This window comes from Gymnoscopelus braueri, assembly GCF_963280865.1.
Source record: "Gymnoscopelus braueri genome assembly, chromosome: 22".
NCBI lineage: Eukaryota > Metazoa > Chordata > Actinopteri > Myctophiformes > Myctophidae > Gymnoscopelus > Gymnoscopelus braueri.
Window position 1 is genome coordinate 47,144,145 of NC_137624.1, and position 23,619 is coordinate 47,167,763.

Below are 23,619 nucleotides of genomic sequence, written 5' to 3' on the forward strand. Positions count from 1 at the left end.
AGTTTGCTTGTCAATTATAGTGGGAGGATTTTCATACCGCGTTAGAACTCCTGTGTGTGTGTGTGTGTGTGTGTGTGTGTGTGTGTGTGTGTGTGTGTGTGTGTGTGTGTGTGTGTGTGTGTGTGTGTGTGTGTGTGTGTGTGTGTGTGTGTGTGTGTGTGTGTGTGTGTGTAAATTAGACTATTTATCTTTTGCCGGGTCCAGCAGACAGAAGCTGTCTTTATTCATTGAACCAAGTCAAATCAGTTAAAAAAAACTACTGCAACACACACAGTTGTGTAATTTATTCTACTGTACATACAGTACATAGTAGGTTTTAAATACACTAGACTGTTACAGTATGCAGACGTACGTCCAAAACTCTGAATCTATGTTCCAATGGATCTAATAATAAATATAATAGCCTGTGTTCAAATGGATCTAATGTAGTTATTATTTATTATTAATATCATAACCTGTGTTCCAATGGATCAATGTAGTTATTATTAATATAATAACCTGTGTTCCAATGGATCAATGTAGTTATTATTTATTAATATAATAACCTGTGTTCCAATGGATCAATGTAGTTATTATTTATTAATATAATAACCTGTGTTCAAATGGATCAATGTAGTTATTATTTATTAATATAATAACCTGTGTTCAAATGGATCAATGTAGTTATTATTAATATAATAACCTGTGTTCAAATGGATCTAATGTAGTTATTATTTATTATTATAATAACCTGTGTTCAAATGGATCAATGTAGTTATTATTTAGTCACAAGATCTTGTTAATACTTTTCGTAGGTTAAATATTGATGAACACATTTTGAACTACTTTCACTGTCACTTTAAAGGATTTCGAAAAGTAGCAAAAATTACCGATCTACAAGCTCTCAATGCGCGTTGAGAGCTTGTAGATCGGCTATTTTGCAAGACGAAGTGGGGCGTTAATTTATGAAAAACAAAGAGTTGCAAGGTTTCTTTAAAGCCCAACAGCAAAGATATGTTTGATGTCATCAGTGTCTCGTGTTCATTGGCTGGTTCTCGGAGGCGTGTCATCAGTGTCTCGTGTCCATTGGCTGGTTCTCGGAGGCGTGTCATCAGTGCCTCGTGCTCATTGGCTGGTTCTCGGAGGCGTGTCATCAGTGTCTTGTGCTCATTGGCTGGTTCTTGGTGGCATTGAAGATCCTCAGTTCCTGCTCGGTCTGTCTACGAATCACCTGCAAACAAATCAGAGTTCAGTGTTATTATTACTAGTATTTATATATTTTATATTATTACCAGTATTTATATACTGTATTATTACTATCACCAACTTTATCTGTTGAGTTTGGAGCTGAAACTGTTCCTGTTACCTCCAGGTCTTTGGTGTGGTTGGTATAGGGTTGGTTGTATTGGGGTATAGGGTTGGTTGTATTGGGGTGTAGGGTTGGTTGTATTGGGGTGTAGGGTTGGTTGTATTGGGGTATAGGGTTGGTTGTATTGGGGTATAGGGTTGGTTGTATTGGGGTATAGGGTTGGTTGTATTGGGGTATAGGGTAGGTTGTATTGGGGTGTAGGGTTGGTTGTATTGGGGTATAGGGTTGGTTGTATTGGGGTGTAGGGTTGGTTGTATTGGGGTGTAGGGTTGGTTGTATTGGGGTATAGGGTTGGTTGTATTGGGGTGTAGGGTTGGTTGTATTGGGGTGTAGGGTTGGTTGTATTGGGGTATAGGGTTGGTTGTATTGGGGTGTAGGGTTGGTTGTATTGGGGTACAGGGTTGGTTGTATTGGGGTGTAGGGTTGGTTGTATTGGGGTATAGGGTTGGTTGTATTGGGGTATAGGGTAGGGTTGCACTGGGGTGTAGGGTAGGGTTGTATTGGGGTATAGGTTAGGGTTTTATTGGGGGTAGGGTAGTGTTTTATTGGGGGTAGGGTAGTACTGTACTGGGGTATAGGTTAGGGTTGTATTGGGGTATAGATTAGGGTTGTATTGGGGTATAGGGTAGTGTTTTATTGGGGGTAGGGTAGTACTGTACTGGGGTATAGGGTAGGGTAGTATTGGGGTATAGGGTAGGGTAGTATTGGGGTATAGGGTTGGTTGTGGGGTATAGGGTAGGGTAGTATTGGGGTATAGGGTTGGTTGTGGGGTATAGGGTAGGGTAGTATTGGGGTATAGGGTAGGGTTGTATTGGGGTGTAGGGTAGTATTGGGGTATAGGGTTGGTTGTGGGGTATAGGGTAGGGTAGTATTGGGGTATAGGGTAGGGTAGTATTGGGGTATAGGGTTGGTTGTGGGGTATAGGGTAGGGTAGTATTGGGGTATAGGGTAGGGTTGTATTGGGGTATAGGGTAGGGTAGTATTGGGGTATAGGGTAGTACTGTACTGGGTATGGGGTAGGGTTGTATTGGGGTATAGGGTAGGGTTGTATTGGGGGTAGGGTAGTACTGTACTGGGGTATAGGGTAGGGTTGTATTGAGGGTAGGGTAGTACTGTACTGGGGTATAGGGTAGGGTAGTATTGGGGTATAGGGTAGGGTTGTATTGGGGTATAGGGTTGCTTGTGGGGTATAGGGTAGGGTAGTATTGGGGTATAGGGTAGGGTTGTATTGGGGTATAGGGTTGGTTGTGGGGTACAGGGTTGGTTGTATTGGGGTATAGGGTAGGGTAGTATTGGGGTATAGGGTAGGGTAGTATTGGGGTATAGGGTAGGGTAGTATTGGGGTATAGGGTAGGGTAGTATTGGGGTATAGGGTTGGTTGTGGGGTATAGGGTAGGGTAGTATTGGGGTATAGGGTTGGTTGTGGGGTATAGGGTTGGTTGTGGGGTGTAGGGTTGGTTGTGGGGTATAGGGTTGGTTGTATTGGGGTATAGGGTAGGGTTGTATTGGGGTATAGGGTAGTACTGTACTGGGGTATAGGGTAGTGTTACTCTACCTCCAGGTCTCTGGTGATAGCATGGTTGGGTCCATGGGACACCATCAGGATGGCGAAGGCCTTGCAGATCATGCCGTGACCCGCCTCGATCAGCCCGGCGTGCCAGTGGGTGACGCCCGCTCGCATGGTGGCCAGGCCCAGCTGCCCGTTGTTGGGGTGATACAGCTTCCTGTCACATGACACATGGAGGGGTGATACAGCTTCCTGTCACATGACACATGGAGGGTTGATACAGCTTCCTGTCACATGACACATGGAGGGGTGATACAGCTTCCTGTCACATGACACATGGAGGAGTTCACTGATGCTTAAAGTCACAGTGCAGTGGAAAGACCTCCATAACTCTGAGAGTTTTACGACTCCATCTGGTTCCATTTGTACAAGAATAGAGGAGAGGAGAGGAGAGGAGAGGGTACATCTAGATGTGAGGGCCGCATCTAGATGTTAAAAAATAAATAAGAATTATCTTCCTCCTCCCCTCCTCTCCCCCCCTCCTCTCCTCTCCTCCCCCTCCTCACCCCTCTCCTCTCCTCTCCTCCCCCTCCTCACCCCTCTCCTCTCCTCTCCTCTCTCCTCCCCTCCTCTCCTCTCCTCCTCTCTCCTCCTCTCTCCTCTCCTCCTCTCCTCTCCTCCTCTCTCCTCCCCTCCCCTCCTCTCCTCCTCTCTCCTCTCCTCTCCTCCTCTCCTCCCCTCCTCCCCTCCTCTCCTCCTCTCCTCCCCTCCTCTCTCCTCTCCTCTCCTCCTCTCCTCCCCTCCCTTCCCCCTCCTCTCTCCTCTCTGCCTCTTGTTTTGGTACTGTGGCTAAAATGTAGTAAGAGATGTAAGAGATGTAGATGTACAGGGCACAGTAATAACTGTATGATAACAGTATAATATCTCTGCACACACGTCATGCAAAGCCCTGCCAAGTCAGGCTGAGGGTCTGATTGGCCGATCAGGGAATCAGTCAAACTGAGAGTCTGATCACTGATCAAGGTGGGAAAGAAGCCTAAGTATTAGTCAGAGCTCTGATCAATAGTCTGTGAGCTCTGATCAATAGTCTGTGAGCTCTGATCAATAGTCTGTGAGCTCTGATCAATAGTCTGTGGCAATTATAGTAGTAGGATAGGATGATATGATATATTCTATATAGATAGATTCTATAGCGATATAGATATAGATATAGAGATAATGATATGATATATTCTATATAGATAGATAGATTTTATATAGATATAGATAGATATAGAGATAATGATGTGATATATTCTATATAGATAGATAGATTTTATATAGATATAGATATAGATAGATATAGAGATAATGATATGATATATTCTATATAGATAGATAGATTTTATATAGATATAGATAGATATAGAGATAATGATATGATATATTCTATATAGATAGATAGATTCTATAGCGATATAGATATAGAGATAGATAATATGATATATTCTACATTGTAATGGTGACTCACGTGTACCCGGCCAGCATCCTGGCTGCGTACGCTGCAGCCTGAGGGAACATCTGCATCAGAACCGACGCCTCGGCGCCCACAGCCAGCGTACGCAGCTGGTACAGATGTGTGTCTGCCAGGACCTCAGCCTGCCTGGCCAGGACCTCAGCGGCCAAACGCAACACCTGGTAAAACATGATAATAATAATAATAATTACTGCTGAATGCCTAATTAACGCTCCTTCACGCTACGGTGTCGTGGACCGAAAATAGCAGATCTACAAGCTCACAGCGTGTTGCGGCTGTGACACGTAAACTTATGGATCTGCTATTTTCATCCTTTCATCCTCATTCGTCATGAGGAGTTGTTGGCTGATTGATTGATTGACAACATACTGTACCTCATGGAAATTCCCTTTAGAGCGGAAGGCGTCCATCTTGTCCAGACTGTCCTTACTGAACGCAGTGACCTCTTTGACCTGCTCTGCTGACGCCTGAATGGAACAAACGATAATAAATAACTAGAACAAGTGCTCCTCGGAGCACAGGTCTCCGCCAGGTCAGGTAGGTTATTATTATTATATATAAATCACATCCCCGGGTTTTATTATATGATATATAAATCACACCCTGGGTGTTATTATATGATATATAGATCACATCCTGGGTGTTATTATATGATTTATAAATCACACCCTGGGTGTTATTATATGATATATAAATCACATCCTGGGTGTTATTATATGATATATAGATCACATCCTGGGTGTTATTATATGATTTATTAATCACATCCTGGGTGTTATTATATGATATATAAATCACATCCTGGGTGTTATTATATGATATATAAATCACATCCTGGGCGTTATTATATGATATATAAATCACATCCTGGGTGTTATTATATGATATATAAATCACATCCTGGGTTTTATTATATGATATATAAATCACATCCTGGGTGTTATTATATGATATATAAATCACATCCTGGGTGTTATTATATGATATATAAATCACATCCTGGGTGTTATTATATGATTTATAAATCACATCCTGGGTGTTATTATATGATATATAAATCACATCCTGGGTGTTATTATATGATTTATAAATCACATCCTGGGTGTTATTATATGATATATAAATCACATCCTGGGTGTTATTATATGATATATAAATCACATCCCCGGGTATGGACTAGTTATTATTATTATTATAAATGATTTACTGTGCCCTGTGCTGCCATCATCAGGTCATCCTTGGTATGATCCACACAGTGCTGACAGCTGCATGCAAAGTGGTAGCGCTGCTCTAGCGCCCCCTGGCGGTCGGCAGACAGTTTAAGGAAATCCACGTAGCTCACGGTCAGCTCAGTTCCTTCTGGAATCTTCTCCAGAGCCCGAAGTTCCACCCTGAGAGAGAGAGAAACTGTTATTAATGCTGTTATTATTATTATTATTATTATTATTATTATTATGAAGTTCCACCCTGAGGGAGAGAGAGAAACTGTTATTAATGCTATTATTATTATTATCATTATTATTATTATTATGAAGTTCCACTCTGATAGCGCTAAACTGTTATTAATGCTATTATTATTATTATTATTATGAAGTTCCACCCTGAGAGAGAGAAACTGTTATTAATGTTATTATTATTATTATCATTATTATTGTTATTGTTATTAACCTACCTCCTCTTAGAATGGAGAGCAGAGTTCACAGCTGACTGGCTGCATGGACACAAAGTAAAGAACAAAGACCATCAGTAAACACATTGTAGAACATGTTGATCCATCTTATGTAAGGCTGTCTGGGATATACTTACCTTCAGTATAACACATATTTACTTCTCATGGTTCAGTATATATAGATATAGGTAGATAGATCTTGAACGTGCTGTCTTCAATCAACTGTCCTCGTACCTCCACCAGTACAACCTCCTGGACTCCCACCAGTCTGGGTTCAAAGTGGGTCACTCGACCGAGACTGCCCTCCTGGCAGTGACAGAGTCGCTCCATGCCGCTAGAGCGAACTCTCCTCCGTCCTGATACTCCTGGACCTGTCTGCAGCGTTCGACACGGTGAACCATCAGATCCTCCTCTCCACCCTTGAGGGGATGGGTGTCTCAGGCTCTGCACTCTCCCTGTTTGCATCCTACCTGACGGGTCGCTTCTACCAGGTGATGCTGAGAGGGTCTGTGTCAGAACCACGAAGGCTCACTACTGGGGTTACCCAAGGCTCGATTCTGGGTCTTCTTCTTTTCTCTCTCTACACTACATCTCTTGGTGCTGTTATCCACTCACATGATCTTTCCTACCACTGCTATGCCGATGACACCCAGCTGATCCTCTCATTCCCCCCCTCTGACACACAAGTGGAGGCGCGCATTGCTGCTTGTCTGGCTGACATCTCTGAGTGGATGTCGACGCACCACCTGAAGCTCAACCTGGACAAGACCGAGCTGATGTTCCTCCCGGGGAAGGGCTGTCCGCATCGAGACATGGCCATCAACATTGATAAGGCTTTGGTGATGTCAATTCGGACTGCAAGGAATCTGGGTGTGACCCTGGACGACCAACTGTCGTTCTCGGCAAACATCACATCGGTGACACGGTCCTGCAGATTCCTGCTCTACAACATCAGGAGGATTCGCCCCTTCCTCACCGAGAAGGCAGCGCAGGTGCTCATCCAGGCTCTTGTCATCTCCCGCCTGGACTACTGCAACTCCCTCCTTGCTGGTTCCCCGGCGTCTGCCATCAGACCTCTGGAGCTTGTTCAGAAAGCTGCGGCTCGTCTGGTGTTCAACCGCCCCAAGTTCTCCCACACAACCATCCTTCTCCGTTCTCTACACTGGCTCCCCGTAGCGGCTCGCATCCAGTTTAAAACCCTGGTGCTAGCCTATAGGGCAGTGAAAGGAACAGCTCCTTCTTACCTCCGGGCTATGGTCGATGCCTCTACACCCCTGCCCGACCACTTCGGTCTGCCGCCCCGGGGCGACTGCTTGCCTCGTCGCTCAGTGGTCCTTCTGGCCGATCTACGCGGTCACAGCTTTTTTCTGTTCTGGCCCCACAGTGGTGGAATGAACTCCCCACTGATGTCAGGACAGCAGAGTCACTGCCCATCTTTCACCGCAGGCTGAGTGAAAACCCACCTCTTCAGGAAACACTATCCTGACCCTTCCTCTTTGCCTTGCCTACTTGTTGTCAATTAGTTGTACAAGCTCTTGTTTTATTGTTTTATTGGATCTTGTTTAGTCGATACACTTATTTGTTTTAGCTCTTCCTCATTTGATTTTCCTATTTGTCTCATCTGTTTAAGAAAGTAATTAACTGACATATTGCACATTTACCTCAGTGCTAGGTAGTGCTGCACGATTAATCGAAAAAAGATCGTGATCTCAATTCAGACACCTCTGCGATCTCGATTTTAAATTATGACGATTTTTTGCTTAATATTTTTATATTTACAAGAGAATTGTGTGAGAATCGTGATCTCAATTCTTATGGAGGAAAATCGTGATTCACATTTGAGCAAGAATCGTGCCGCACTAGTGCTAGGTGTGCTCTTAGTTGCTTGTTTTAGAAGGAAATGCACTTCAGACTTCTGGTGATTAGTAGTTTCCTTGCCTACCTATGTTGAATGCACTTATTGTAAGTCGCTTTGGATAAATAGATAGATAGATAGATAGATAGTATAGTTATATATTGCATGGTTCAGGATGATGGTATATATAGACATATATAGATATAGATAGATAGTATAGTTATGTACTTACTTGCCATGGTTCAGTATAATGATATATATAGATATAGATATAGATAGATAGTATAGTTATGTACTTACTTGCCATGGTTCAGTATAATGATATATATAGATATAGATATAGATAGTATAGTTATGTACTTACTTGCCATGGTTCAGTATAATGGTATATATAGATATAGATATAGATAGATAGTATAGTTATGTACTTACTTGCCATGGTTCAGGATGATGCTACAGTTGGGCCAGCAGTCATGGTTGACCAAACCCAGGTTAGGAAACAGACCCAGTCCAACATTCTGCAATCCTCTCTGATCACTGAGAGCCAGCCCGTTGCATTTAATCTATGGACAATAAGGATATTTAATCTATAGACAATAAGGATATTTAATCTATAGACAATAAAGACATTTAATCTATAGACAGACTGTGTGTGTGTGTGTGTGTGTGTGTGTGTGTGTGTGTGTGTGTGTGTGTGTGTGTGTGTGTGTGTGTGTGTGTGTGTGTGTGTGTGTGTGTGTGTGTCGTACGATGGCAAACAGGTGAGAGATGAAGTCGTCAGGCTGAGGTTTTCCAGGCCAGTAATCCAGGAAGTGTTTGAGGTTGACCTGCAGGTCATTGAGCTCATCCTGGCTCATGTCTGCCTGCTGGTCCTTCAGAGCGTCCACAGACACCAGCTGGCTGTCCGTGATGATGCCTGTCTGCTTCTGGATACGCCACACAACACGAGCCACCAGGCTGTATGCAATAATAATAATATAATGATATAATAATAATGTGTATAATTATACCACCAGGCTGTATGCAATACTAATAATATAATTATATAATAATAATGTGTATAATTATACCACCAGACTGTATGCAATAATAATAATGTAATTATATAATAATAATGTGTATAATTATACCACCAGGCTGTATGCAATAATAATAATATAATTATATAATAATAATGTGTATAATTATACCACCAGGCTGTATGCAATACTAATAATATAATTATATAATAATAATGTGTATAATTATACCACCAGGCTGTATGCAATACTAATAATATAATTATATAATAATAATGTGTATAATTATACCACCAGGCTGTATGCAATAATAATAATAATAATAATAATAATAATAATAATAATAATGTATATAATTATACCACCAGGCTGTATGCAATAATAATAATGTATATAATTATACCACCAGGCTGTATGCAATAATAATAATAATATAATTATACCACCAGGCTGTATGCAATAATAATAATGTATATAATTATACGACCAGGCTGTATGCAATAATAATAATATAATTATATAATAATAATGTGTATAATTATACCACCAGGCTGTATGCAATAATAATAATGTGTATAATTATACCACCAGGCTGTATGCAATAATAATAATGTGTATAATTATACCACCAGGCTGTATGCAATAATAATAATGTATATAATTATACCACCAGGCTGTATGCAATAATAATAATATAATTATATAATAATAATGTGTATAATTATACCACCAGGCTGTATGCAATAATAATAATGTGTATAATTATACCACCAGGCTGTATGCAATAATAATAATATAATTATATAATAATAATGTATATAATTATACCACCAGGCTGTATGCAATAATATTAATGTATATAATTATACCACCAGGCTGTATGCAATAATAATAATGTGTATAATTATACCACCAGGCTGTATGCAATAATAATAATATAATTATATAATAATAATGTATATAATTATACCACCAGGCTGTATGCAATAATATTAATGTATATAATTATACCACCAGGCTGTATGCAATAATATTAATGTATATAATTATACCACCAGGCTGTATGCAATAATATTAATGTATATAATTATACCACCAGGCTGTATGCAATAATATTAATGTATATAATTATACCACCAGGCTGTATGCAATAATATTTATGTATATAATTATACCACCAGGCTGGATGCAATAATAATAATGTATATAATTATACCACCAGGCTGTATGCAATAATAATAATGTATATAATTATACCACCAGGCTGTATGCAATAATAATAATGTATATAATTATACCACCAGGCTGTATGCAATAATAATAATGTATATAATTATACCACCAGGCTGTGTGCAGCAACAAGAAAAAGTGCTACTCGGAGCACAGGTCTCCACCAGGTCAGGTAGGTTATTGTGGGCCAGCAATGTTCGGAATTCGTCAGTCAGGATGGAATATGTCAAATCAGACGGATCCGTCTTGATCACTTGACTATAGAGATAATATGTACCGATTTGTGTGATGTTTTCACAAAATTTGTAGGAGTAATATCATTTTTTTTGTGGCAAAAATCGGCCTCCTTGTGGCGCTATAATAGGGCAATGGTAAAAGGATGGCATTTGTTTCCTCAATGTAGTGCGAATGTGCGTGCAAAGTGTCATTGCAATCGGACTGGTGGCGCTATAAAAGGCAGATGTGAAAAATGCAGGGCAAAGGTTTTTCCTTGGCCTCGAGGGAGTGCACATACAAAGTTTTACTCAGATCAGTGCAGTTATTGGTAAAAAACACAAATCGGCCTGTTATAGCGCCACCATGAGGCTGATTTGAAATATTTAATTATAAATAAATACATTATACATAATATAATGTATTTAACACATTGACTGCCAGAATTATTTCAGATTTTTCATTGAAAAAACAAAAAAGTACTCCGGAGCCGAGATACAGAATTTTTAAGTTTCAAGTTAACAAGGAAGTGGATAGGAGTCTATCTCCTTGGTCTTTGGGACAAATTTTTAAAAACAAATGTAAAAAAAATTACTTTAGTTATTCTTGGCAGGCAAGTGATGGATTCTAAAGAATGCATATATTCATTATTGACAGGCAACGTGTTAATATAATAATAATATAATATAATGTATTTGGGTAAGGTGATGATAATATAATGTATTTAATATAATATAATATAATGTATTTGGGTAAAGTAATGATAATATAATGTATTTAATATAACAATAATATAATATAATGTATTTGGGTAAAGTGATGATAATATAATGTATTTAATATAATAATAATATAATATAATGTATTTGGGTAAAGTGATGATAATATAATGTATTTAATATAATAATAATATAATATAATGTATTTGGGTAAAGTAATGATAATATAATGTATTTAATATAATAATAATATAATATAATGTATTTGGGTAAAGTGATGATAATATAAAGACACATTCAAGTATCTGACAATGTATAAAGTCACCAACTTTGATGAGGCTGGATTGTGTTGTTCTAAAAACATGTTTGTTCCTGAAAAGTTAATATTTTGGACATAGCTGGTTTCTGCCCGACAACACAGATATAATATATAATACCAATAATAATAATAATAATTATTTACCGGACATTCTCGTTGGGGGCGGAGGTACGTTTCTTGATGGCGGCACACTCGTGTTTGTGTTCGTCCCAGCATGCACTCTGGCAGGTGCGGTCGCAGTAGTGAGCGAAGTGACACACGGCACAGGAGTGAAGGCTGGCCTGACGCCGGAAACAGCTGTGACACACCTGAGAGGTCAAGCTGAATGACACACACACACACACACACACACACACACACACACACACACACACACACACACACACACACACACACACTCATACACACACACACACACACACACACACACACACACACACACACACACACACACACAGACAGACAGACAGACAGACAGACAGACAGACAGACAGACAGACAGACAGACAGACAGACAGACAGACAGACAGACAGACAGACAGACAGACAGACAGAGTGAGCAGGGGGGGTTTTAACCCATTAAGGCCTGAGGTTCAGATTGTAAATGCTAACAGTTTTGTGAAAAACGTACGTTACTATAATAGCCTATCAGTGGTTCTCAAACCTCTTCATGTCAAGGACCCCACAATGATATACATGGGGCTGCCGACCCCTCGAAGCAAAGATTTGAGTTAAAAATGTTTGCTTTAAAAAATATATATTCAAAGATTTGCACACATTTTCAGTTTCACGATTTTCCAAAAATAGCAGATCTACAAGCTCAAAGCGTGGCACCGAGTGCCGCGCTATGAGCTTGTAGATCTTCCCGAACCACCAGCAGGATTCCCTTCCCCTGTCCACACTGGGTGGTGTTACCTCCATTCCCTTCCCCTGTCCACACTGGGTGGTGTTACCTCCATTCCCTTCCCCTGTCCACACTTGGTGGTGTTACGTCCATTCCCTTCCCCTGTCCACACTGGGTGGTGTTACCTCCATTCCCTTCCCCTGTCCACACAGGGTGGTGTTACCTCCATTCCCTTCCCCTGTCCACACAGGGTGGTGTTACCTCCATTCCCTTCCCCTGTCCACACAGGGTGGTGTTACCTCCATTCCCTTCCCCTGTCCACAGCTACAGCAGCAGGGTAGTGTTACGTCACTGTAGCTAAATTAATCCTGAAGCCTAAACTTAGACTGAACTCTGAGGTAATTGAGAGCACCGTCACCTGATATCACACACGCTGCGTCACTCATGCTGCGTTTTGCAGCTCAGCTCTTTCTTCCAAAATCACATCATCAAAATAAGGTTAGAATCAAAACCAGGCTAGAATGTTGTGGCAACGACCACCTCATTGGTTAATGGTACTAATAACACCATTCCCTTCTTAAAGACCACCTCATTGGTTAATGATAATAATAATAATAAAAATAATAATAAACTTTGTTTATATAGCACCTTTCATGATACAAATGCAGCTCAAAGTGCTTTACAGAGCAAGAAAAAAAATCACAGAGCAAAAGACAAAACATTAGAGCTATGGCAACAATAGAGCAATGGCAAAAAACAGTGGCAAGAAATAATGGCTAAAAATAAAAGGCAGTGGGTCAAGCAAAACAGTAAAGACATAAATAACAACACAGAGATTCAGAAGAAACAGAATCAACTAAAAGCAACAGTGAAGAAATGAGTCTTGAGCTGTGCTTTAAAACTGTCTACAGAGGCTGCCTGTCTTAGGTGTAAAGGTGCTTTAAAACGGTTTACTGTTGAGGTATCATTTTCAAACATAAGCACAGGGGTGGACTGGCCATTTGGCGTACCGGGCAAATGCCCGGTGGGCCGCTGGCCAGTGGGCCGCTGGGCCACCCAAAAAAAAAAAAAAAAGAAATTGTCACAGTAGGCTACTATCTTGATTCTGAGTTTTGCAGTTAGCAGTGCTAGGAGTGGAAAAGAACCCATCTGGAGCTATTTGATCATAATGCAGTGGGGGTCCGGGAAGGTACAGAGACAACACCTCGAATTGATTGACAAAAGAAACTCTTTAGTTTAGTTTACCTCTACAAGAGAAGCCTTTGTTCTATTGTATGCATACCGTTTGAGGCTCGGCCCCATGGGGGACAAAGTGTCAAGCTCTGATTCATTTTGCATACCTGTTGAGCATTCTACATAGGTCGGTTGAGCCACTGGCTTAAAACAAAGTTACTTTTAAAGATATTAATAATTCTGAGTAAAAACGTATGTTGTAGTTAAAATGAGTAAAGTCTTGATAACTATGACCTGTGTTGTAAACAAAGAGAAACATCAGTTAAGGGAAGTGTTCAGTCTTAAAGTAACTGCTGGTTTTTATTTGACTTATTGTATTCCTAAACTGCTGTTTGCAATCATGAAAGTATATAGTGTGTGGGCTTATTCTAAAGCTTAAGAGATGTTGAACAAGATATACTAAACCATACTTTGTGTAATAGTAAGGTTTGATAAATAGAAACAAGACAAGTTGTACACTGTAAGGACAATGCTAATGTGTTATACCAGGCTGTGGGCGGGGACTCGAGCCACGACAAAGGAGTAAGGGCGGGTCTAAACTCTTGGGCCTCCCTTGGGAGTAGGACCTGAATCTGGTATAAAGTACTGTTGTTACCTGTGATGCTTTGCGCTGCTGAATCATAACCAACATGGAAGTTTGCCCGTCGGGCTGAATAAAAAGATGCTGACTTCAAACCTCGAAAACCGGATCTTCTCTTCTTAAACCTTTTCCCAGTAAACTGATTACAGCCACTCTTGGGATCAGAAAAGATACTTCACTGTTTTAGCTCTTGCTCATTTGATTTTGCTATTTGGTCTCATCTGTTTAAGGAAAGTAGGTAGCTGATATATTGCACTTTTACCTTAGCGCTAGGTATACTCTTGGTTGCTTGTTTTTGCAGAAAATGCACTAAAGACTTCTGGTGATTAGTAGTTTTTGTTCCCTACCTATGTTGAATACACTTATTGTAGGTCGCTTTGGATAAAAGCGTCTGCTAAATGACTGTAATGTAATGTCTACAGAGGCTGTCTGTCTTAGGTGTAAAGGTGCTTTAAAACTGTCTACAGAGGCTGCCTATCTTAGGTGTAAAGGTGCTTTAAAACTGTCTACAGAGGCTGTCTGTCTTAGGTGTAAAGGTGCTTTAAAACTGTCTACAGAGGCTGCCTGTCTGAGGTGTAAAGGTGCTTTAAAACTGTCTACAGAGGCTGTCTGTCTGAGGTGTAAAGGTGCTTTAAAACTGTCTACAGAGGCTGTCTGTCTGAGGTGTAAAGGTGCTTTAAAACTGTCTACAGAGGCTGTGTCTTAGGTGTAAAGGTGCTTTAAAACTGTCTACAGAGGCTGCCTGTCTTAGGTGTAAAGGTGCTTTAAAACTGTCTACAGAGGCTGCCTGTCTTAGGTGTAAAGGTGCTTTAAAACTGTCTACAGAGGCTGCCTGTCTTAGGTGTAAAGGTGCTTTAAAACTGTCTACAGAGGCTGTGTCTTAGGTGTAAAGGTGCTTTAAAACTGTCTACAGAGGCTGTCTGTCTGAGGTGTAAAGGTGCTTTAAAACTGTCTACAGAGGCTGTCTGTCTTAGGTGTAAAGGTGCTTTAAAACTGTCTACAGAGGCTGTCTGTCTGAGGTGTAAAGGTGCTTTAAAACTGTCTACAGAGGCTGCCTGTCTTAGGTGTAAAGGTGCTTTAAAACTGTCTACAGAGGCTGCCTGTCTTAGGTGTAAAGGTGCTTTAAAACTGTCTACAGAGGCTGTGTCTTAGGTGTGAAGGTGCTTTAAAACTGTCTACAGAGGCTGTGTCTTAGGTGTAAAGGTGCTTTAAAACTGTCTACAGAGGCTGCCTGTCTTAGGTGTAAAGGTGCTTTAAAACTGTCTACAGAGGCTGTCTGTCTGAGGTGTAAAGGTGCTTTAAAACTGTCTACAGAGGCTGCCTGTCTTAGGTGTAAAGGTGCTTTAAAACTGTCTACAGAGGCTGTGTCTTAGGTGTAAAGGTGCTTTAAAACTGTCTACAGAGGCTGTGTCTTAGGTGTGAAGGTGCTTTAAAACTGTCTACAGAGGCTGTGTCTTAGGTGTAAAGGTGCTTTAAAACTGTCTACAGAGGCTGTGTCTTAGGTGTAAAGGTGCTTTAAAACTGTCTACAGAGGCTGCCTGTCTTAGGTGTAAAGGTGCTTTAAAACTGTCTACAGAGGCTGTGTCTTAGGTGTAAAGGTGCTTTAAAACTGTCTACAGAGGCTGTCTGTCTGAGGTGTAAAGGTGCTTTAAAACTGTCTACAGAGGCTGTCTGTCTTAGGTGTAAAGGTGCTTTAAAACTGTCTACAGAGGCTGTCTGTCTGAGGTGTAAAGGTGCTTTAAAACTGTCTACAGAGGCTGCCTGTCTTAGGTGTAAAGGTGCTTTAAAACTGTCTACAGAGGCTGCCTGTCTTAGGTGTAAAGGTGCTTTAAAACTGTCTACAGAGGCTGTGTCTTAGGTGTGAAGGTGCTTTAAAACTGTCTACAGAGGCTGTGTCTTAGGTGTAAAGGTGCTTTAAAACTGTCTACAGAGGCTGCCTGTCTTAGGTGTAAAGGTGCTTTAAAACTGTCTACAGAGGCTGTCTGTCTGAGGTGTAAAGGTGCTTTAAAACTGTCTACAGAGGCTGCCTGTCTTAGGTGTAAAGGTGCTTTAAAACTGTCTACAGAGGCTGTGTCTTAGGTGTAAAGGTGCTTTAAAACTGTCTACAGAGGCTGTGTCTTAGGTGTGAAGGTGCTTTAAAACTGTCTACAGAGGCTGTGTCTTAGGTGTAAAGGTGCTTTAAAACTGTCTACAGAGGCTGTGTCTTAGGTGTAAAGGTGCTTTAAAACTGTCTACAGAGGCTGTCTGTCTTAGGTGTAAAGGTGCTTTAAAACTGTCTACAGAGGCTGTGTCTTAGGTGTGAAGGTGCTTTAAAACTGTCTACAGAGGCTGTGTCTTAGGTGTAAAGGTGCTTTAAAACTGTCTACAGAGGCTGTGTCTTAGGTGTAAAGGTGCTTTAAAACGGTCTACAGAGGGTGCCTGTCTCAGGTGTAAAGGGAGCTTATTCCAGTCTGTCGGCCCGTAGAAGCAGAATGCTGCTTCACCGTATTTTTTATAAGACATTTCAGGCACTTGGAGTAGGCCTGCACTAGAAGACCTGAGGGGGCGGTTTGGAACGTATCTAGGGAGGAGGTCATAGAGGTAGGAGGGTGCCAGACCGTTGAGAGCCTTATAAACAAGTCAAATCATTTAGACATCGATCCTAAAAACAACCGGGAGCCAATGTAGTGATGCTAAAACTGGAGTAATGTGTTCTCTCATCTTAGTTTTAGTTAAAACTCTAATGGTACTAATAACACCCTTAAAGACCACCTCATTAATAGATGGTACTAATAACACCCTTAAAGACCACCTCATTAATATATGGTAATAATAACACCCTTAAAGACCACCTCATTAATAGATGGTACTAATAACACCCTTAAAGACCACCTCATTAATATATGGTACTAATAACACCCTTAAAGACCACCTCATTAATAGATGGTAATAACACCCTTAAAGACCACCTCATTAATAGATGGTAATAATAACACCCTTAAAGACCACCTCATTAATAGATGGTAATAATAACACCCTTAAAGACCACCTCATTAATAGATGGTACTAATAACACCCTTAAAGACCACCTCATTAATAGATGGTACTAATAACACCCTTAAAGACCACCTCATTAATAGATGGTACTAATAACACCCTTAAAGACCACCTCATTAATATATGGTACTAATAACACCCTTAAAGACCACCTCATTAATAGATGGTACTAATAACACCCTTAAAGACCACCTCATTAATATATGGTACTAATAACACCCTTAAAGACCACCTCATTAATAGATGGTAATAATAACACCCTTAAAGACCACCTCATTAATAGATGGTAATAATAACACCCTTAAAGACCACCTCATTAATAGATGGTAATAATAACACCCTTAAAGACCACCTCATTAATAGATGGTACTAATAACACCCTTAAAGACCACCTCATTAATAGATGGTAATAATAACACCATTCCCTTCTTAAAGACCACCTCATTGGTTAATGGTAATAATAACACCCTTAAAGACCACCTCATTAATAGATGGTAATAATAACACCATTCCCTTCTTAAAGACCACCTCATTAATAAATGGTACTAATAACACCCTTAAAGACCACCTCATTGGTTAATGGTAATAATAACACCCTTAAAGACCACCTCATTAATAGATGGTAATAATAACACCATTCCCTTCTTAAAGACCACCTCATTGGTTAATGGTAATAATAACACCATTCTCTTACCTGTCTAAGACCACGGCAGCGAAGCTGGGTTCAGAGACGACCACCTCCCCGGCACAGAGGTCTCTGGTGGTCCGCAGACCGCGGCCCTTCTGACCGGCCTCAAACAGCTCAGCGTTCTCCATGACTTTAAGCAGCATGAATGGAGCCTAAAGTTCTGTTCCCCCAAACCCCCCCTGCATGGCACGCTCCACAAATAGCCCTGCTGCTTCTCTAGGGACGTACCACCTCCTCAAACCAGGGGGGGGGGGGGGGACGTAACGTGGTGGGGTGGTTCAGGCAGTTATAGGGGGTCCTATGGGTTCCTCCCCCCTTCTTTGGGTTGGATCAGGTCCTCCCCTCCCCTCCCCTCCCCTCTCCTCTTTTCCTCTCCTCTCCTCTCCTCTCAGGGGTATTTTGGTTACTGCAGCTGTGTCTGTCACTCAGTGAAAGTGAGAGGCAGGTGACAGCATCAAAACACTCATATTAAAGCCTGTTGTAGATCTGTTATGTCATTATGTATGTGTGTGTGTGTGTGTATATATATATGTGTATGTATGTATGTATGTATGTATGTGTATATATATATATATATATATATATATATATATATATATATATATATATATATATATATATATATATATATATATATATATACACACACACACACACACAGCTTCATTGTAAGCCTTCATTGTATTGATTAATTGATTGAATTGATTGAATATTTTATTATGCAGAAATGTAAAAACAGTTTATATGGACATTTATAAAACTTTGTCTAAAAGGTCCGTCCAAAAAAGTCCTTGCGGCCTTTGAGGTCCTTGGTGTTCATAAATATATAAAGTAGCACCAAACAGCTCAATATCACAAAAATACAGAAAAGAAAAAAACAAACACTATGTGTACAGAGTTGAAAAAACAAATGGGGGGGGGGGGGGGGGGCTGAGAGTCAAAGGAAGGGGGGGGGGTCGTCTGTCTGAGGGAGAAGTGGTACTACCTCCTTTTGGCCTCCTAAAAAATTCAGGGTTGTTTTAAATGAACCCAGTGAACTGCTTTTTTGAGGGATGGGGTTAGACTATTCCACACCTGGGTGGCAGTGCTGTAGAAGGAGAATTTGCCAATGTTTGTTTTATGGGTGGGTGATACTAGATCGCTGTTTACGCTAGATGTGATAGAAGTCCAGATGAAAAAGGGTTCTAGATGTGATAGAAGTCCAGATGAAAAAGGGTTCTAGATGTGATAGAAGTCCAGATGAAACAGTGCTCTACATACAATGACAGTATGTTGTGACTCATGATCATGTCAGTATGTTGTGACTCATGATAATGACAGTATGTTGTGACTCATGATCATGTCAGTATGTTGTGACTCATGATAATGACAGTATGTTGTGACTCATTATAATGACAGTATGTTGTGACTCATGATCATGTCAGTATGTTGTGACTCATGATAATGACAGTATGTTGATAATGTGACTCATGATCAGTGTTGGAAAGTAACTACAGTAATATGTAACTTAAAGTAATATTATTACTTTTTTCCAGTAACTAGTAAAGTAACGAATTACTTTTGGCAGGGAGTAATAATAAGTAAAGTAACTATATTACTTTTTTACAGTATGTTGTGACTCATGATAATGACAGTATGTTGATAATGTGACTCATGATAATGACAGTATGTTGATAATGTGACTCATGATAATGACAGTATGTTGATAATGTGACTCATGATAATGACAGTATGTTGATAATGTGACTCATGATAATGACAGTATGTTGATAATGTGACTCATGATAATGACAGTATGTTGATAATTTGACTCATGATAATGACAGTATGTTGATAATGTGACTCATGATAATGACAGTATGTTGTGACTCATGATAATGACAGTATGTTGATAATTTGACTCATGATAATGACAGTACGTTGATAATGTGACTCATGATAATGACAGTATGTTGATAATTTGACTCATGATAATGACAGTATGCTGATAATGTGACTCATGATAATGACAGTATGTTGATAATGTGACTCATGATAATGACAGTATGTTGATAATGTGACTCATGATAATGACAGTATGTTGATAATGTGACTCATGATAATGACAGTATGTTGTGACTCATGATAATAACAGTATGTTGTTTTTTCTTATTTATTTAGAAATGCTTTTTTTGGTTTTGTGAAGAAGACCATACCAAGGGTTAGGGTTAGGTAGAGGACCATACCAAGGGTTAGGGTTAGGTAGAGGACCATACCAAGGGTTAGGTAGAGGACCGTACCAAGGGTTAGGGTTAGGTAGAGGACCGTACCAAGGCAATTAACGTATAAATTAATTTGTTTAGCTAAGTATGATTAGTAATCATTGAACATTCTGGAGAAGTCAAAAAGCTCTTCAAGGCCATTTCACATTAAAGGACAACTTCACCGACCCTTATGTCTGTAGCTCTGAGAGTGTTTAAATGGAACCAAATGGACCCTTACAGGTCTGTAACTCTGAGAGTGTTTAAATGGAACCAAATGGACCCTTACAGGTCTGTAACTCTGAGAGTGTACACATGGAACCAAATGGACCCCTACAGGTCTGTAACTCTGAGAGTGTACACATGGAACCAAATGGACCCTTACAGGTCTGTAACTCTGAGAGTGTACAATTGGAACCAAATGGACCCTTACAGGTCTGTAACTCTGAGAGTGTACAAATGGAACCAAATGGACCCTTACAGGTCTGTAACTCTGAGAGTGTACAAATAGAACCAAATGGACCCTTACAGGTCTGTAACTCTGAGAGTGTACACATGGAACCAAATAGACCCTTACAGGTCTGTAACTCTGAGAGTGTACAAATGGAACCAAATGGATCAGGGACGTGCAGAGGGATTTGGAGAGGCAGGGGCTGGAATTTCAAAAGGGCACCGAACAATGATCATACTTTTAGGCCCGAAAACCCAAATAACTCAAGAACGTGCTTAATGTCCTTTGAACTGAGCTTTGAACTGAGCAGATTGGACCTTCCGTTCCAGAGATAATGGCCAAAAGGGTTACACTCCGCTACTCCGACATCTCGCTGCTCCGACATCCCGCGAGTCCGACAGCCGTCCCTGGGCGCGGAGGTGAACCGGGGGTCCCTGGCTCCAGAGGCTCCAGCCTGGCCACTCGGCCGCTCGGCTCGGGCCTCTCCGGCCAAGGACCCCCAGGGACCCCCGGGGAGGCTTCGACCCGGCCCAGGGAGCCCCCAAGCTGGGTACTCGCTCCAGTCCGGGGGACCCACGCCTCCGGGGGACACCCGGCTCTCCAGGCGGTCCCGTGGACCCACTCTTAAGCACCCCTCGGCGGGCGTTAAGTGAAGTGGCAGGCCGCGGCCAAAGCACCGCGTGGACCTGGTGGTACAAACGGCGACGAGCGCCCATGGGACTATTATGGACTTAGCGCGTTGGACCCGGCTCACCGGCCGGTCCCGCGGACCTACTCTTAAGCACCCCTCGATGGGCGATAAGTCGGGGGGTCCCGCGGCCTATGGACCGCAGGCACCTGGTGGTACAAGCGCTGCCGCAAGAGTTTTCATGCCCATTAGCAGGGTCTTATTTCCTCGCTGAGGACTGTCTTCTTCACTCTATGGCTTGAGCCGATGTCATTTCTCTTGGCTAAAGGTTTCGCTGGGTAGAGGACAGTGGGAATCTCGTTCGATTAACTCGGGCGATCCCCGCGGCGTGCGGATCTCCTCGCCGAGCCCCGTGATGGGGCTCGAGGCGAGGCCGGCCGCGGTAGCCCTCGAGCGGTCCGTGGCAAGACAATGGGAATCTCGTTCGAATTAACCCGGGCGCAGCCACTGCCGAGATACGGGACAACCGGGCCGCAGGGCAGCACGACCAGCATAGATACGTAGCTGCTCGCAGGTTCATGTCAGGCTCCCCCACCCCCGACACCATCAAGGTAACTTGACTTGCGAGTCGGGGGCTCTGGTTTACTCGACTCCTGCGTGCCCCACACACTATGTGGTCTGCACCCATATAAGGTACTGTCCCGGCGTGGACACTTGGCAGTGCCTGCACGCCCAACTCACACAAGTCTGCTGCGACCTTTAAGACAAGCATATGCTACTGGCAGGATCAACCAGGTAGGCCTCCTGTTCCGCCGCGGACGTCGCGCCCAGCTGAGGCGCGCGCCGTGGGGTTGCCGGTCCGCGGAGACCGCCCAGGCCCCCCGTGAGGAGGGCGGCGGTGTGGTGTCTCCCGGAGGCGCGCACTGCGTCGGTCACCACTTCTTCCGTTGCCCCTCAGCCGGACGAAAGCGTGTTACAGGGGATTGGTGCCCGTGGCCCGTTACGCAGCTGTTTGATCGGTCGCCGGAGTACGCGACGCAAGCAGGGTTTGAGAAACGGAGTCTCCGGAGCGCGCCTTTGCGCCCCCGCGGCGTGCGGATCTCCTCGCCGAGCCCTGTGACGGGGCTCGAGGCGAGGCCGGCAGCGGGGGCCCTCAGGCGGTCCGTGGCAAGGCAACTAGGGCAGACGGTGCGTCTCGGTCTCGCTCGGCCGGGGTCGGCCGCGGAGGAGTGCGGAGGACAGGCCACCGAGGCCTCTCCGCACGTGGTCCCTCCGCGCCTGGTCGGGCCCGCAGGCTGCAAGCAGCGTCCACCGAAGCACACGAGGTGACGGCGGGGCCCTTGCAAGAGGCGGGCTACGAGTGCCTATCGGTCAGGGAAAAGCAGCGGGTTCCACGGCCCTTGCGGGCGGCATGGTTCCCGTGAGTGGCCACCGTGGCCGACGGCGGGCCCTGCATTCGGGCAGGCCTGCCGTCCGTGGTCCCAGCGTCCACACGCTGGTCCTTATATCCGGTCTGGGAAAAGTTGGCGATACTCCCGGGAGAGAATTTCAAAGGAGGGGGCCAGGGCAGAGCCCAGATCCTCGTGGGCTCCACCAGGACCTCCAGGGCGCCCGTCCGCCCGGCCGTGCCCGAGCGGAGGCCTCTCTCTTCCCATAAGCCCGCTGGCAAGAGGCCTCCGATTTCATGGTTCTCTCCCCCCTCGCGGGGAGGGGGGAGAGGGACCCACGGCCACCACCACCCGGGCGCCCCGCTCGGAGACGGAGCCTCGCCCCGGGCTTCGGGACGGCCGAGCTCCATAGGTACGTTCTGGAACAAGTCGGCGCCTCGCCAGGGAGACTTTTTCACAGGAGGGTGGCAGGGACGAGCCAGGCGCCTCCTGGGCCACTGGGAGGGGACAGGGAGGTACGACGCGGAGATCCAGGACAAGGGACCCCTCGCGGCCACGACACTGCCCCAAGACCATGCCCCGGTCCCGGGCATGGTCCCTACCTACGAGATGGTACAAGTGGCCACTCTCCACCCATTCGAAATTTCCAGCAGGGGACAGGCCTGCAGCCCAGAGCTTGCTGGGAGCTCTGGACTCTGAAAAAAAACATGGCTTTTTTCCGAAACCTCCAGGATTTGGGGGTTTTCCGGCCGCAGTTTCCCCGGGCGGCATCCATGGGACCCGGGGGGGGCACCGACGCGTGCGCACCCCCGCCCCGGATCCAACGAGCCCTCCGCCGGCCCCGGGCGACCCAGGGACAGGGAGGTACCGGCCGTTTTGGCCCGAAAAGCCGAAAAAGAGCAGATCGACAAGCTCAAAAAAAATCTAAAAAAAGTTGAGATTTTCGGCCGGGGGTCCTCCAGGGGGTCCCTGGAAACCTCTGGAGCCCATGCAGACACTTAGAAACATTTTCCTGGAGAACCAGGATTTTGGGCGGTCCGTGTCGCCCATCGCAGCCCCAGGCACGTGCATCTGTCCTGGGCATAACTACCCGATGGCACGGGTCGGCCTTACAGGCACCTCCAAGAAAATTCCTT

At 43.3% G+C, this 23,619-nt stretch overlaps 1 protein-coding gene across 9 annotated transcripts; it reads right to left on the bottom strand.

The window, feature by feature from the left end:
- Positions 1-269: 269 nt before the first annotated feature.
- Positions 270-18,011, bottom strand: LOC308078553 (histone-lysine N-methyltransferase Smyd1-like). 9 transcript variants are annotated; one of them, XR_013932538.1, is made up of 11 exons: positions 17,783-18,011; positions 11,540-11,716; positions 8,645-8,852; positions 8,328-8,458; positions 6,044-6,082; positions 5,579-5,762; positions 4,746-4,838; positions 4,366-4,529; positions 2,904-3,072; positions 927-1,210; positions 270-882 (listed from the first exon to the last, which is right to left on the bottom strand). XR_013932538.1 is itself a non-coding variant. In XM_080419753.1 (10 exons), exons 1-10 carry the CDS (start codon positions 17,917-17,919, stop codon positions 1,133-1,135), a joined length of 1,380 nt encoding a protein of 459 aa, XP_080275879.1. In that variant the 5' UTR covers positions 17,920-18,011; the 3' UTR covers positions 270-1,132. The 9 variants fall into 9 exon arrangements, 2 of the variants coding, with proteins under 2 accessions (XP_080275879.1, XP_080275880.1); XR_013932539.1 differs by having other exon boundaries at positions 270-545; positions 731-1,210; XR_013932540.1 differs by having other exon boundaries at positions 270-592; positions 731-1,210.
- Between the last annotated feature and the right edge of the window lie 5,608 nt (positions 18,012-23,619).

Excerpts from the sequence above, each read along its gene's own strand:
- LOC308078553 (XM_080419753.1), bottom strand. The coding sequence starts at position 17,919 with ATGCTGCTTAAAGTCATGGAGAACGCTGAGCTGTTTGAGGCCGGTCAG. Across the intron at positions 6,083-8,327 it reads ATCATCCTGAACCATGGCAA|CCAGTCAGCTGTGAACTCTG; the intron begins GTAAGTACATAA and ends GTGTCCATGCAG. Across the intron at positions 4,530-4,745 it reads CTAAAGGGAATTTCCATGAG|GTGTTGCGTTTGGCCGCTGA; the intron begins GTACAGTATGTT and ends ATGTTTTACCAG.